Below are 15,454 nucleotides of genomic sequence, written 5' to 3'. Positions count from 1 at the left end.
AGCTCTGTGGGTTTTCCTGAGTTATTCTAGAACTACTTACAGAAACGTTACAGCCCCAGAGTCTGCTTGGAGGAGAAGGTCAAAAGTGTTTGGTCTTGATTGGTGGGAGAGATGTGTGATATTTGCACAAACTACTTCAAATTGTGGAACTGATCCTTTCTACAGTAGCACTAATGGATCGTGTATCTCAAAGGTTGTGGCCGAACGTTTAATGGAGCCACTTCAGTTCTTATGTAGAACAAAGGAGCAAATAGTTTCCTTTTTTCTGTGCTCTGGTAGTCAAGCAGTACCCCAGGAGGCAGCTAACAGCTGTCCCACATGCTGACCCCCGTCAAAGAACTGTTTAAAGGTAGAAAAGGAGGTAGAGCTATAACAGAAGTTCAATCCAAAGCATCAGACTTGTGAGCAAGAGAAATACAATTTAATTACGGGTAATCTGTTTAGAGGTAGAGGTGGGGTTTCCTTTACTCTATTGGAATTCCTTGTGGCAAACATTTTCATCACTTGGTTTGAGCTGCTGGGAGTCCCATCCAGGCTGTCACGTAGTCTCACTAATGCTGCAAAGGAGAGAAGACATAAAGCACTTAAAGCAAATACAGTAGCTTGGAACTACGTTGTGAGAAATGCCTTTGGTTTGAGAAGTGAATTTCATTAAATCTTGCCAAATGTAGAAAGCCAGTCTCAGCTTTCCAGTCTCTTTATTTGCTATCAGCACTTGAGATCAGCTTAATATTTTACCTTCACCCTTGGATGCAGAGCATAACGGACAAAACCATTATCTGCGAATGTCATCGCTATTAGGAGAGGAAGAGAAGGAGGAAAGGAGCAAGGGAACAGCTCTCCAAAAATAAACAGCCTATAACAGTATGGTCAGAGGGAGTGAGCGAGGTTGGAAAAATCAGTGTCTCATAATTTAATTAAAGTTCTGCATCTCCTTCAGAGCTATGGCTACAGGCTGCCAGGCAGAGGGCTAATATCTAAAGGTCATTCGAATGAGCGAAGATACTAATCACTGGAGGACAAAACTGAACTCTGCCTCCCAGTTCTTGCCTTCTTGGTGAGATTTTACCTTCCTTCCATTATAAATTAGCCTGTGAATGTCATGGGGCAATTGAACTGTCATAGAGTCTCCTCTAGGAAGAACCTCCTTTTGTATCAGAATGATGGAATTGGTAAATTGCAACATGGGCAGAGTAAAGACTGAAGAGTGAGGGTACTGTGACCTATGAACATGTCAGCATGCTGTGTACAAGATGTGCTTGTGAACCAGCCCTACATTCCAGACCACAGTCCATAGCAGAATCTAATGCTGCAATGAGAAACACTGCAATGCAACAGGATCGATTAGTTTTTCTTGCCTCCTTTTCTAAGAGAACATCTAATTTCTTCTTGTGTTCAGAAAGAAAAATAATTTATATATATATTTACAAACTGGCTTTTTGTTTAGTGACTTTTAGAATGGAGTTACGCCTGCTGGAAGGAAACTGTGTATGCACACAAGTTCTTGGCAGAAATACACTTGTAAATCTCAGCTGAGCATCTGTTCTCTTGCAGGTCAGGAAAGGTGAGCCTGCAGGTAACTTTGCCTGAAGGGCTATTAAGAAACATAACAGAAACGGTCATGTTTTTACATAGAATATTTGGTAGAAGCATTCAGTGACTTCTCATGCTTTTGTTACTGGCAATATTTTTCAGCTTTCAGAATGAGCAATGTAGCAGCTGTGGGTTATGAGGAAAAAAGGGAATTCAGGTAACACTGAAACTAGAGTAAAGTCAGAATGAGTCTTGTGATGTTGCCAGAAACCCCAAGATGGCATCAGAGACCTTGTTTTTCTCCATTAGAAACGTATGACATTTTTAGTGGATTTTATTGTTTCTTTGTTTTCCTTTCTTAACCAGTTCTCCATTGTATCTAGTATTTTTTGAAGTATTCCAGCCTTAAGACCTTTTTTCTGCAAGCATTATTTGCAAGGCTCACTGATAACGCTGGATGCAATGCACCCCAGTTGCAATGCGAGATTCTATCTTCAGACCGCCAGATTGTGTCCCCAGGAATACATCTGTACTTATTCTGTGACTAGGAGGCTGGAACAGCAAAGCTGGATGTAACTCTGTAGCTAGAAATTTGTCCAGTACTTACAATAATTAGGCTCTGCAGTGCACACAATCACTAATGAGGGAAATTAGTCAGATTCTGCAAAATTGTACAATGATGTGCTGCTCCTTACAATCAAATATCCTGCAGATTTTTTCACTGATCACTGAGTCAGGAGCAGAATATTTTCAATCCAACTAATGAAAACACTTTCTCAGTGCAAATCTAGGATCCTTATTTAGCTTTTTATCCAGTCTTTGCAGTGAATCTAGGTAATTGTTCCACATAATGATGTAGCATGCATCAAGATCTTCTTGATGTGCTTCAGATAGCTACATTTCTCATGAGCGGAGGAGCTTAAATGAGATATCCAGCTCATCTCATTTAAGTGCATACATATTTCAGGCTGGTCGAAGAGATTCAAGCACCTGTCTTCAATTAGAATGAGTAGGAGTTGGATGTACTTATTTGCTGTGGAGGTTTTGAGAAGCCTTTGCTGTGCACGTAAGCTGGGTGAGTTTTGTAGATAGCGCAGAATTTAGAGCGTTTCCGAAGGTAATTTTGTTTGTAAGTGGTCCTGATTGTGTATGTACTTAAGTAAAGGAAAATCTGCATTTATTTTCAGGGCTGTAACTGTCTGAATTCTGGAAGGAAAGGGGATGATAAAATCTGCATGGTGGTACACACCTCTGAAATGTACCGACTGTTGATTCATTCCAACCCAGTGTTAAAAGTCTTTGATCTGTGTTTTAATTGGCATTCCCCATCTTTGTGCCAGGTCTTGCCAGAATCAGGAACTCTTTGGAATCAACTTTTGTTTGTGATGTGTTGCTTTGTGATTTCAGCCACCGTTGTTCCTTGAGTGGAGATGATCTGAACAGGCAGTGGCTGACTCCCAGTTATCAGCTCCATCCAACAATTTACCACACCAAAGGTCTTCTGTATTATCTGCGCAGCATCAACCGGGCCCCTGTGGTGAGTAACTCCCTGTATCTTCTATGGGTTATTGCACGCAGATGGATTATTGCAGTTGTGTCAACAGCCCTGTTTTATGGTTAGAGATGTGGAAAGCATACTATACCGCTATACTTTCATCATTGTGGGGTGTTTTTGAAAGTCTTGGGTTATCTACTGAATCTTCTAACCAACTCCAAACTTCAGAGTCTTCGTGCACCTGCAGAGTGAATACAAATTCCTTACAGCTCCTTAGTATCCTCAAAGTACTTCAGCTAAACTAGATATTGTTAGTAAGTTATTGTTATCTTTCTGGCAATGACAGGAGAAATTCTGTGAAGACATAGTCTGAATGGATCATGCAAAAGCCCAAACTGGAGCAATCTGTGCAATCAGAGAAACACAAGTTAGCTTTCAAAATGGTTGAACTTTTCTGCTGCTTCAGTGAGAAGAAAATGACTTTTTGGGGGAACTACCGGAAGTTCATGAGGGGTGATACTACTGGCATATGTCTGGGATCTGTCCCCATCTGTTCGGTCTTGATGCCCAACAGAATGAATAGTTCTGAGACCTCAGGATAAAAAAAAAACACTGATGGTTTCAAATGTTGATGAACAGAATGGAAGTGGATGGAACAGCGAGTTGGCTTCTTATAGCCCCAGTTAGGCAGGAAATGTCCTAAGATGCACTGTTCACTCTGGTCTTGATGAGAAAATCCTCAGACAAGGTGAAAATGTCTGTGAGTTTCTTTAAGTGAATATTTGTGGAAATATGCTATTTTTGGCCTAAATGACAGCCCTGACATCGAGCTCTGCACTCCAAGGAATCTACTGGAAGTTCAGCTTGTATCTGAGAGTTTATTCCACCTACATTTACTTTGGGTTTTGAGCTACATCTGATCAGTTTTGTTTTATTGTGCTAATCGTATTGGGCCTTTTTAATTTAAATTTATCATAACCATCCCTGTCACATCCAGATGCATGAAGTTGAACATGCGCCCAGTGGAAGTTTTCATCTTGCTGAGTGAAGTAAGACTATTGATCGTATCATGTCTCTCACTCACAGGCAGTATGTCAGACGTGGTAAACTGATTTTTTCTTTGCCTTTGAAGAGTACATTGATTTTGGTTTATACATGCTCGCAAATGTCTTTTCCCAACTCCAGAAGAAGCTGGATTTCTTCTGCCCTGCACTCACTGCCAAGATGCCATGAAGGCAATTTCACTGATAGCCAAATGATTTCTGTGGAGTGAATTAGTTTAATTTATCTTGGGGATGCGCAAGCAGTTTCTTCAAAGGAAAGGAAAGCTTCTTGAAAGTGAAAAGGAAATAACTTTAAAGTTAGCGGCCTTTCAAACCAAACCCATTTTAATTGGTAACTTCAGCCATAGAAAACAGCCATCTAAGTGCTTTATTTGTTTATTTATTTTTGCTTCTCTTGTTGGTTTTGGAAACCCTAGTAAAAGAAGGGGCTGGATACGCTGTAGTATTGCAACTCTCCACTGAGGGTGGTTTCTTTTCAACTGAGAGCAGCGGGAGTATCAGAGAGCTAAGCTTGGGAGCAGCTAGGACTGAAGGGGAAAGAGATGTTGCTTTTTCCCCTTGAGCATTCGTGGTGAGGAAATGTGCAGTTTGTGAATTACAGTTGACAGTGCACTTGCAGGATGCAACAGGAAAAGTGTAGCTCTTACAGAGGGATCAAGCTGCAGCAAAGAGCAAGTTACTTTTGGAGGGGACAGGAAGATGCTGTTAGGGACCAGGAGACACAAAGCGGTGTTTGCTTTTTGAGATATTCTATCAAGGTTGGAAACAGAATCTGACTGCAAGTACATAGCTTTTTGTGAGCAAAGCATCCTAAACGTGTCTACCTCAGCAGTCTGAGATTGGGTCCTCTCACGAAGCTACTAAGGAAAAAAAAGAGTATTTGCATCCATTTTCTGTCTTGCTTTTCCTTTGTTTTAAAAGCTTCCTGATTCTGTGAGTCATGAGGGGGATTGTTTTTGAGTTTGAAAGCAGTCCTTACCTTTGTGGTGCTCAGTGCTGGCACATTACTTTAAATAGATAAAAATTTGCATGTGTGTCTTGAGTCATACCCCAGTGAACACCAGACTTGGAATTTGACTGTGTGTTGGTGTCACAGCTGTACAAGAAGGATAGAGAGAAAAAAGGGGTGGGTAGGTCTCAAGTTTACCTTGTGGTTGCCCAGGCTTAACCCAAGGAAAGTTCTTCATTGGGTGCTGCAACTATAAAATACAGTTTTGTCTTGGCTGAGTGGTGAGGCTTGAGCTACTCTGTAGAATAAAAATAGAGCAGAAGAATGCATTGTAAAAACAAAAACAAAACGATTTGTCATAAACATTGAGAATAACTGCAGTGCTCAGTAAAATTAATTAAAATGTAGGTATATATGATACACAAATGGAATGGAAACATTTCCAGTAGTGTTGACTTCTCTGCTGTGGAGGTGGGTGGCAGTCATGGATTCATCCCATGGCATGAAATAGTGGTGTTACAGAGCCTGGCTTTTACAATGCTTTACTAATATGGAAGGCTTGTTCCAGACTTGTCACTTAAGGATTCACTCTTGAGATGCAGAATTATGGACCTCCTGCTTATCAGGCAGCACAGCTATCTGAGCAGCTGATCATCCCTGTGTGGTTTCTGATAAGTAATCTTTTAGGTAATAATATATGCATCTTGCATGTTAGTAATTCTGTAAATTGGCAGGTAATTGATACCTGGTTGAGCTGGGATCTCTGCCTCAAAATAGAACCACAGCTATAAAACCTTCTTTGATATTCATAGGAGTAAATTCTAGTTGGTACCTGTGGTTAAACTAATCTATGACTGTATTGCTGGAAGCATAGATGGAACGCTAACTGGAAAAATGCCTGTCATTAAAAGAACCAATAAATGCAGCTGTTTAGAAGGGGGCTTTATGGGATAATTCCCTGTTTTTCAGGCAGTTGCTTGAAGTGTAGGACTGCATAAGCCCCATGTGTTGGACTGGGTGATCCTTTTACAGGTCCTGTCCAACTCAGGATGTTCTGTGGCTATAGCAGTCCTGTTAACTAGGACTTGTGGGATGAATCTGCGTGTGAGTGTCTTAGCATCTCCAATCAACGTGCAGCTTGTCAGAGCAGCTGGAGGAATTTAAATGCTCAGTTCCTTAGGTAATTAAACTTCCTGACTGGCTGCAGCTAAACTGAGTTACTGTATAACTACTAAACAAGCATACTAGGGTAAAACTTGCCTTAACAGTTGGTGGAAGAAGTTGATCTATTCCATCTGTTTCTCTCCTCCTGTCTATGTTTATATAAGAATATGTATCTTTCTTCCTCATCTTTTTAATTGATCCACAGTGCTTCCCTACCTTATGACACCTGTCCCTTTGTCTCTGATAGATGCCTCAGAAAACTATTTAAATGATATCACGATGTTCCTTTCTAATCGGCAATGAATATTGCCTTAAAACAAACCAATTTCTTCTCTTTAGAAATCCTTGTCTTTTCACTGCTGGATTTCTGAATGTTTCTGATAAAGACATGGAGAATATATGTAACAGCAGTGTCTATATTGACTTCATATTCCGGAGGGCAATGAGATTGATTATTATTTAACACTTGGGTCAATATTTTCCTCTTGGGTCATTAAATCGTGATTTTCATTTTTATCAAAGTTGATATGTGCCTATGAAGGCAATCAAAACTTCCATTAAAACCTGGAATGTACCTTGTACCTAGTTTATATGATAGCTGACATGAGAGATGGATTAAATAGATACATTACGTTGTGTGGAATCAGATTATTTGTCTGACAAAGATAATGTCCCGTGCTTTATGTCCAGGAATTCATGTAAGTATCTGACCACATACAATACATTTTTACACAACTGCACAATTACATTTTCCTAAACATTGTGTAGCACAGTTTTTGTGTTTAAAGAAGCCAAGGTGATTAATTGCTGGCAAAAGGTGCAGTTTTAAAATCTCCTGAGGCTAATGCTAGAGTTGAGAAGTCAGAGGAGCCCAACAAATTGCTCCGTTGTATCATAAGTTACCATGAACTCTCAGGTTCCTCGGTTGGCATGGAATCTTGCACAGATGTCATGTTTATTTCTGCTGTGGACAGAAATGCACCGGTGTTGACACTGGATTCATGAGATCATGTCAGTTCCAATAGGTAAAACGAGGTACGGCTGACTAACAAAGTTTGACACTGATTATAGGCTTGGCCCAGAGCTCTGCTCTGAGTTTGTCTGAAGAGCACTGACAAAGGTGTAATTCCTCACATACAATCCTCTAGTATTTATAGTGTCTGTTGTGAAGAACCACAAAGCTTACTTCAGTATTACAGATTTTGCCTTTCTTTCCTCCCTAGGTGTTCTGTGACTACCATGGACACTCCCAGAAAAAGAATGTGTTCCTCTATGGTTGCAGTATCAAAGAGACCTTGTGGCAAGCAGGTTGCGTGGTCGACACAGCAGTTATCACAGAAGATGTTGGCTACAGGGTAGGTCTGCTTTGTTCCTTTCTACAGTTGTTGGCATATATGTGCACCTACATCCCTCTTTAAGATGAGGTCAGATCACAAGTTCTGTTGGTAGGTGCAAACTTGTCTTGCAGCAGAGGAGTAGAGATCCAGAAAAGTTTAAATGATTCCTACTATCTTCATGCACCAGATATCTGCGAGAATATTGTCAATAGGTGGATCTCTAATTCATTTCATTAAGATGCTGTTTTGTTGTCACTGCCGCTGACTAATAGAAATGTTGTATTTTTGTGTTTTATAAGTTCCAAGTATACATGTGCTTCTCTCACCCTCAACTCACGAGAAGTCCCCGTGGAAACACTTGTTTCACAAGGAAAAGCAGGAAGGGTGCTTACAGTCAGAACATCGCTTGTTGTATTTGAAATCAGTGGGCTTGAAAAGGCTGAGGATAGTTCACTGTTACACAAACAGAATTCAAATGCTGCTTTCAGCATCTGGTGCCTGTCTTGAATCTGCAATGAAGAAACCAAGAGCAAGCCTCCAAGGGTGTCCAAGAATCTGCAGTGGCCTAGATGAAAGGCTTTGTGATTGCAAAATATGGGAAGTTTCTCTCCTTCCTCCCATGAGTAATTGGGGACGATCCTGCTCTCCATGTATTTACTTCCCAAAAACATGAGCAAAATACCTCAAGAAAATTGTGATTTTTGAACAGCCTTTGCTGTAGCCCTTGATTCGTGGGAGAAAGAGGCATTGTTACTTCCTAATACTTGGCCTCAGATGACATGCGTAGCATTGACATTGGAAAACCCAACTTCAGGATTTCTCCTTTTAATCACCATTCTGTTGCCTTGTGTAAGGTAACCTAAAGAACTACGTCCATCATTGAGAATGTGCATCTGACGGCCCCATGACCAAGTTACACGCTGATCACACCAATATGGTGAGCTGTAAAATGGCGTTTAATGAACCGTGTGAGACCCTTATATAGGGCTCCAATTTCAGCCTCATACATATACATTACCGAGCACGGGGAGGCCTATCGCGTTACATCCCGTGAGTTCGTGCCGCCTAATACATCATTTCCCCCTCTCCATGCTCGATAAAGTATGCCCCGTTACATCCCGAACGCTAATCCTAATATAAAAATGTTAGTCTCTATAATTTAAACTTAATAAGTTATCTAAAAAGTGAGGTAGACAAGCTACAGAGGTAGGTAGTGCAATATCTAATAACATCAGTAGTTTTCTAATGATTATATCCAAGGCATCTTGGGTTTATACAGTTCCTTCTTCTCAAAGTTTATCATATACCCGTTGGTACTCCATTTTTTCGTTAAACATTCTTTCTATCATACGCTGTAAACAACCCTGGACACACTGAAACAAACAAGGTAAGCAAATCATTAAAGCTAAAAAGAATAAAATACCTATGATTAATACTTTGAGAAACTGCTTAAGCCATGGGCCCAGATTACCAAACAGTCCCTCCAACCAGCTTCCGAATGCATCATCTATTGCGATCTTCTTCGTGTGTTCTTGCATCCATTCCAACTTCCTATGTATCGAATCGCTGTGGTCGCTCAGATTGAAACAACACATCCCTTCAAAGTCCTTGCACCCGTGCCCTTGAGCAAGCAGCAGAAAGTCAATTGCAGCTCTATTTTGAAGAACAGCGTGTCTGATGTTGTTAACGTCCATCAGGAGTTCCGACAGGACTGCTGTGGTGACATTAGCTTGCTTCACGGACCAGCATGCCAATCTCTCAGTTTCTCTTAGGGCCTGGGCTGAAGCTACTCCCGGAGCTAAGACGGATGCAAAGATTCTAGCTGTGGGACCCCACAGCTGAACCTCATCACTACAATCCTGGTCCAATGTTTTTATTGACCTTTTCTGGCGTCGAGCTCGATCGATCTTTTTCATAACACTTATCATTGCAGTGTGATTGGGAGCCAACAATGTCAGCTTTCCCAAATAACACGGCCCCCCAACTGGATTCTTTGGTATCCCTTGCCAAGCTCTATCCCCACATATCAAAAATATGTCCTTAGGAAGGGCCTTGGCTGTACCATTGCAGTTTATTCCTTCCCCAGCTAAAGGTTCTTTTCGAGAACAACAACCAGAACATGCCAGATCGTCAGGGCCCCAGTAGCATGAGAGATTATAGGTGGACCCGTTAGGATGACGTACCACATACTTCTGATTGTAAGAGAGCCACCTCCCACCCTGCTTTATGCATTGGTCTGCAAATCCATTCTTGGAGCCATCCCCGGAGCAGGGATGGGAGAATCCCTCCACCCTTTCAGCTGAGAAACCACAATATGCCCCTGACAAGCTATATATGTCAAATTGAATGGGGTTAAGTAAAGTAAAGGGTTCCGACCCAGTTGTTCCCGAGAATGGTGCCCCATTCCCGAGTAGGCCTTCCCATACCCTGCGATTGGACAGTTGACCCGGTGTCCTAAAACCCGAAAAATACAAACATCTAACCGGGCGTTCCCACTTTTGAGAGTTCTTATTCCATGTTACGTTACCAACCGATTGGGATCCAAGAAGCTGCAACTCTGGTGGATCCCAGGGCAAGGAGGTGTTCAAGGATCTAATAAAACATGCAGACATTCTGGCCCAGTCAGTGAATTTAGACTCAAATGCTTTCATAAAGAAAACTTTGTCCACTGCATCTCTCTTGCAGTTGTTCTTATGCACATATCCGTTAAACTCCTTTGGGTCCCACCTGGGTACACCTATAAGGCATGTTCTAAACGGTGATGTGGCTGACTGCAGGCTAAGGCAGAAATCTTTCTGCCCAGTTCGATTAGACCATGTAACCCAAATATTTTCTGGTTGTGATGTTAAGTGAGTACCCTCTCCCCCGGTAATGAATGCAATTACACAAAGACACACAGCAAGTGATACAACAGATGTCCTTCTCGTTGGTACTAGCAGCAGTTCTTTATCTGTTCTTTTTCCTTTTTCTGAAGAGTCACTTTTATGAGCCTTTTGCTTCAGGCAATCCTTTATAACAGAAGTCAGCGCTTCCTTAGGCAGTTCCGATCCTTCTACTGCCCATATCAATCGATTGGCAAACTCAGAGAATGACTCTGAGGGACCCTGCATAATCTCTGACCATGGGGCTACAGGCTCTGCTTTTCTTATAAAGTGTATAAAAGCAGAGGTAGCTGCCCCCGTGGTGGCAAGCAGCTCTCCTGGGCGGAGGTCCCTAAGCTGCCTCTCTGCAGATCCAGCCAAATCCGCAGATGAACCTGAAAGCCTCATTAAATCAGTTTTTGGATCTCCCTCCTTCCCATTTGCTGGATGCTGTGGATCGCGCGCAGCCTGTGCTAAAACAGCTTTGAGTTGTATTATCCACTCCTCCTTCCACACAGTAAACTGTACTGGTTCGAGGGCTACTCTCATAAGGCTTTCAATATCATATGGGAGTAGGGGACCTGGGGCTACGAGAGCCTCAAAGGCACTCATTGTCATCGGGGATCTCAATCCCTTTTTGTCAATCGCCTCTATAAACCGAGCAACTGCTTTTGCTTCCAAAGGTACCCAAACCGGTCCCTCCTGTTTGACTACAATTGGGAACACCGCCCAGTCCCGCTCCTTGAGCCCCACCTCTCGCATTGTATCGCAAATGTCAGTCCAATCAGTGGGCTTACGCGATATCTCTCGCTCCTCCCACTTCTCCCCCCTCCTCCGGGGAACCACGACCGACTGGGTGGGGACAGGCAATTCCTTCCGTTCCTCCCCTTTCTCCTCCCCCTTCGCGGGAGACGAAACCGACGGGGTGAAGGCAGACAGTACCTTTTGTTCCTCCCCTTTCTCCTCCCCCTCCTCGGGAGGCGAAACCAAAGGGGTAGGGGCAGGCAGTACCTTTCGTTCCTCCCCTTTCGGGGAATGAGGTCCCTCCTCCGGGGGCGGGTCTAGGGGTGGCTTAACGCCTCCACGGCGCGCCTCCCCCCATGACTCTCCCTCCCTCGGACAGGACCCACCCCCCTCAGGTGAACGAAAGCTCTGCAAACAGGGGTATAGGCGGGGATAATATGGCGGCGCCTCCCCAGATGAGGTAACTTCCGCCATCCCTTCCGGAGTTGTTTCGGGCGCCGCCATGGCCATTGTGAAAACGGCCGGCGTGGTCGGCGCCATCTTGGGTACGGAGTCGCCGCAAGGGAGCGGTTCCTCCGCACCCTCCGGGACCCCAGACGTCCCGGAACCCACCCCAAAAACCCCATTCGCGACTGCCTGGATCTTTTTCTCCTCCTTAGCCGCTTTAAGCGCACCCAGGACCAAAACCCAGGTTTTTAACTCCTCCGCCTTATAATCGTTTGTTGCTCTTAGGAGCAGGGCAGCGGTGAAAGATTCCCACCGCTCCGAATCGAGCAAATTACAAGGGGAGGGTGAAAGCTCCGCTTCCTGCAAAAAAGTAATAACGGCAACAATCTCCTTCATAGAAGGAGCATTCCTACCGCAGTGGGTTTTACAAACCCGTAATAGTACCTTTGTGACGGAATCCATGTTTTTTCTGGTGCTCGACACCGTACGTCCTCGCACCCTTTGTATATATACCCGGGCCCAAAGTCCCACGGTCTTCCACGGTCTTACCGCAGGATAATCAGTAGCTGCAGTCAATATATCGCCCCTCTGGCGCTTCCACGGGATCTAACCGTAGGATTCGCGTCCGTCTCGCGGTTAGCCGTCGCACACTCACTCTCAGGACATCCTCACACGGGGCACCAATTGTTGCCTTGTGTAAGGTAACCTAAAGAACTACGTCCATCATTGAGAATGTGCATCTGACGGCCCCATGACCAAGTTACACGCTGATCACACCAATATGGTGAGCTGTAAAATGGCGTTTAATGAACCGTGTGAGACCCTTATATAGGGCTCCAATTTCAGCCTCATACATATACATTACCGAGCACGGGGAGGCCTATCGCGTTACATCCCGTGAGTTCGTGCCGCCTAATACATCACCATTCCAGGCCCCTTTGACAGTAATCTCTGAAGGGACCTCAGTAAAGAATCCTAATTCCATTCTGACCAAATGGGAACGGAGGTTTATGGACATGGGCAGCACCCCCGTTTTTGTGCATGCTAAATCCAGCTGTATGAGAGACAGGGAGCATGGTTAAAGTAATGTGTTGTCATAAAAGAATCCTTTGAAAAGATGCGTTTTCACCCTCCCAGAAATACAATTGAAAGATAATTAATGAGAAAAGCAGAGGGGAAAGAACTATTAGTGTGAAATCCAGTGAAAGCTGGTAAAATGAAAGGAATATTAAATTCAGATTTGATAATGCTTCTAAATGAGTCCTGACTACAGAGACATTACTGTTACCTGCCAGCGTTTTTATTTAATCAAATATAGAAGACTGATTATGCATATAATTTCAATTGTTTTAAAAACTAAACTGGATTAGAGATCTGATTATGGTACTTCATAGCATATATTTACAAAAATCTGTGTGCTGTTTCAGATAAGGACAGAATGAAAACTATCTGAACCTTCACACGCAGTTTAGCTGGATCTCATGATTGTGTTCAGGATTATAATTGTTTGGGTGACTGTGCTTTATTTTTAACCCAGCTCCAGGAAAACCTGGATGTGTTGCTCGGAATCATAATATTTTGCAGCAAATTGTACTTTGAGGGCAATTCAGAAGCAGTGGATGTTTAGTTCAGAGCAAGTAATCAATTTTAAAGATTCCTCTGTTCGGTATTCTCCCAGGAAAAGGAATGCTGTAGTTCTTAATAGCACACTGTAGATCTTGACTTAAGAGTTAGGCTCATGCTGGTCTCAGGTTTGAAATGTAATCTCTCACTTTGTTCCAGTTATCTGTTCACAAGGTTTTTTTCTGCTGATGAATGGACCTTATAGATCTTTATGTCTGTACCTTACAGAACTGGTAGGGTCCATTCATAGCTATAGATTGGATATGCTGAAAATAACATTTACTTTCTTATTACAGAGGTATGTATGATTATGATGTTTGCAGTGGATATTGCAGAACAGTTTAGGCCAAAGATTTTATCTTCTGCGTCAGTCATCCTTTAAGAGAAGACCAGCTATTAAATGTTATTTTCTCAATTTTGATGAAACCAAGCAGTCCTGTACAGAACTGTGATGTAAAGCTCAACAGAGTGGAACTAGAATTGCTTAGAATCAATCAGTTTCACTGATTGTTATTGGAAAGTGAAATTAGCTGGTTGGCTTTCACTGCCCAAACTGAATGAAATTTGAGGGTCAATGCCATTAGCAATGAGCAGAAACTCCTTCTGTATGATTCCATTCCATTCAGAAGTTTAAGAAAGCTGTCATCAAAGAAATAATGAACGTTCTTATTTTACAAGCTCTTCACTGGATGGTCTTTGGGCATGTACTGGGATGCAAGCACAAAGGTTTATATGCACATATGTGCTTTTGTATGTAAATGCCCAATTTCTACACCGAGTACACCTAGTGTTAAGGTATCTAGTATATACTTTTACAGTTAGCATGAAGAAGTGTTGCATCCACACTGATAGAAATATTTGATAGCGCTGTGTATTAGCAGTGTTTATAGGCTGCTGTTGAGAAAAATGATTTCTAGAATAAGAAAATCACTCAGAGCTAAGAGGTAATTTTACTGAATTTTCATATTTACTCTTTATTGCCGCTTTCTATACAGAGTGCATTCAATGTACCATTTGATCCCAGATGAGAATAGTTTGGTTTATTTCACAATGCAAGATAGTTAAATGCTAAGCTCTATTTTCCTATAATTATCTGTGACCTTCAGTGGGATTATGCATTCCCCTTCTTTGCTGTGTGCTGTGTTCAAACAAAATTCCTCCTATAGCTGAATCCCTTGTCAAATTGTGAGAAGGAGCTGGAAAGGAAAGAATGGAAACATTGTGTGCTGAGCTATGACTGCAGCCCTCTAGGCAGAACAGGAAAATGTAGTTAATGTTGAAGCAGCTTAAAAAATAAAGCTTCATAAGTGACTTCAGCAGTCCAAAACTATAGGATGTGCAAAGACATCATTTTGGATGGGATGTACCAAATGTACTTACAGCATTTTTGTCTGTGACTGGGGACAAAAAAACAAACAAACACAACAAAACATTAGAATATGAAGATTTCACTTGGGATGAAGATGAGTCCAGTTTGGCACTAACTGGAACTATCACAGTGACAGTTTCTACAGGTAGCTTTGGTGATACGCGCTTTAAACAGCATAGGCCTCTTGTAGATGTATTTGTGATATAAATGCATGTACATCTGTTTGATTCATTTTCTCATTGCTGATACTTTCTTATAGACTCTTCCTAAAATCCTGGACAAAGTGGCCCCTGCATTTGTCATGAACAGCTGCAGCTTCCTTGTAGAAAAGTCCCGCGAGTCAACAGCCCGGGTGGTGGTATGGCAAGAAATGGGTGTGCTGAGTAGCTACACCATGGAGAGCACGTACTGCGGCTGCAGCCATGGTCTCTACAAAGTAAGTACCTCTTCCAAAGAACTACATGGCACACTCCTTCTAATGTGTGTCTAATGAGCTTGGGAGAATAGAGAGTGCTGTTTTAATGCTGTTTGGTATTGCCAGCTTCCTTCTATAATATAAGTGTAGCCATTCTACTGAGTTTCTTCTCAGTTAAATCCTTCCACGATCCTTCACTTTTAATCTTCCATGCCAGGGAAGTAGGTTCCTTGCTACGAGGTTTCATTTGACAGTGAAATAAAAAGAAATTCCAGTCTAATGCCAAAAATATTGAGCTGAATGAAGGAGTGTTTTTGAGATGATACAGACTGTGTCTTTATAATGGTATTCACAGTAGATCTGAGGTAATTAACATGAATATTAGGAGTCGTACACTTCCTGTTGCAGTCTATCTGGGCATTTGCTTGGCTAAACTTAAGAGCCTGCACTGAG

General features: G+C 42.4%; 1 protein-coding gene and 1 long non-coding RNA gene across 2 annotated transcripts in view; one reads left to right on the top strand and one right to left on the bottom strand.

Moving 5' to 3' along the window:
- Positions 1-402: 402 nt before the first annotated feature.
- LOC146755690 (uncharacterized) lies at positions 403-2,934 on the bottom strand. Its single transcript, XR_014937948.1, has 2 exons — positions 2,783-2,934; positions 403-557 (listed from the first exon to the last, which is right to left on the bottom strand). It is a non-coding gene; the product is annotated as an uncharacterized LOC146755690 (long non-coding RNA).
- Positions 2,935-2,997: 63 nt separating this feature from the next.
- Positions 2,998-15,454, top strand: part of LOC146755688 (cytosolic carboxypeptidase 4-like) — a 43,068-nt gene continuing 30,611 nt past the window's right edge. The window contains exons 1-3 of the mRNA XM_085525324.1: positions 2,998-3,070; positions 7,429-7,560; positions 14,846-15,022. Of these exons, the coding sequence (XP_085381450.1) occupies positions 14,888-15,022 (135 nt within the window). The 5' untranslated portion in view covers positions 2,998-3,070; positions 7,429-7,560; positions 14,846-14,887. The remainder of the gene's footprint in view (positions 3,071-7,428; positions 7,561-14,845; positions 15,023-15,454) is intronic.

Source organism: Coturnix japonica, chromosome 31, assembly GCF_054131305.1.
Source record: "Coturnix japonica strain WE chromosome 31, WE-NBRP24, whole genome shotgun sequence".
NCBI lineage: Eukaryota > Metazoa > Chordata > Aves > Galliformes > Phasianidae > Coturnix > Coturnix japonica.
The sequence above is the reverse complement of the archived record's forward strand: the minus strand, read 5'-3'. Positions and strand labels throughout refer to the sequence as shown.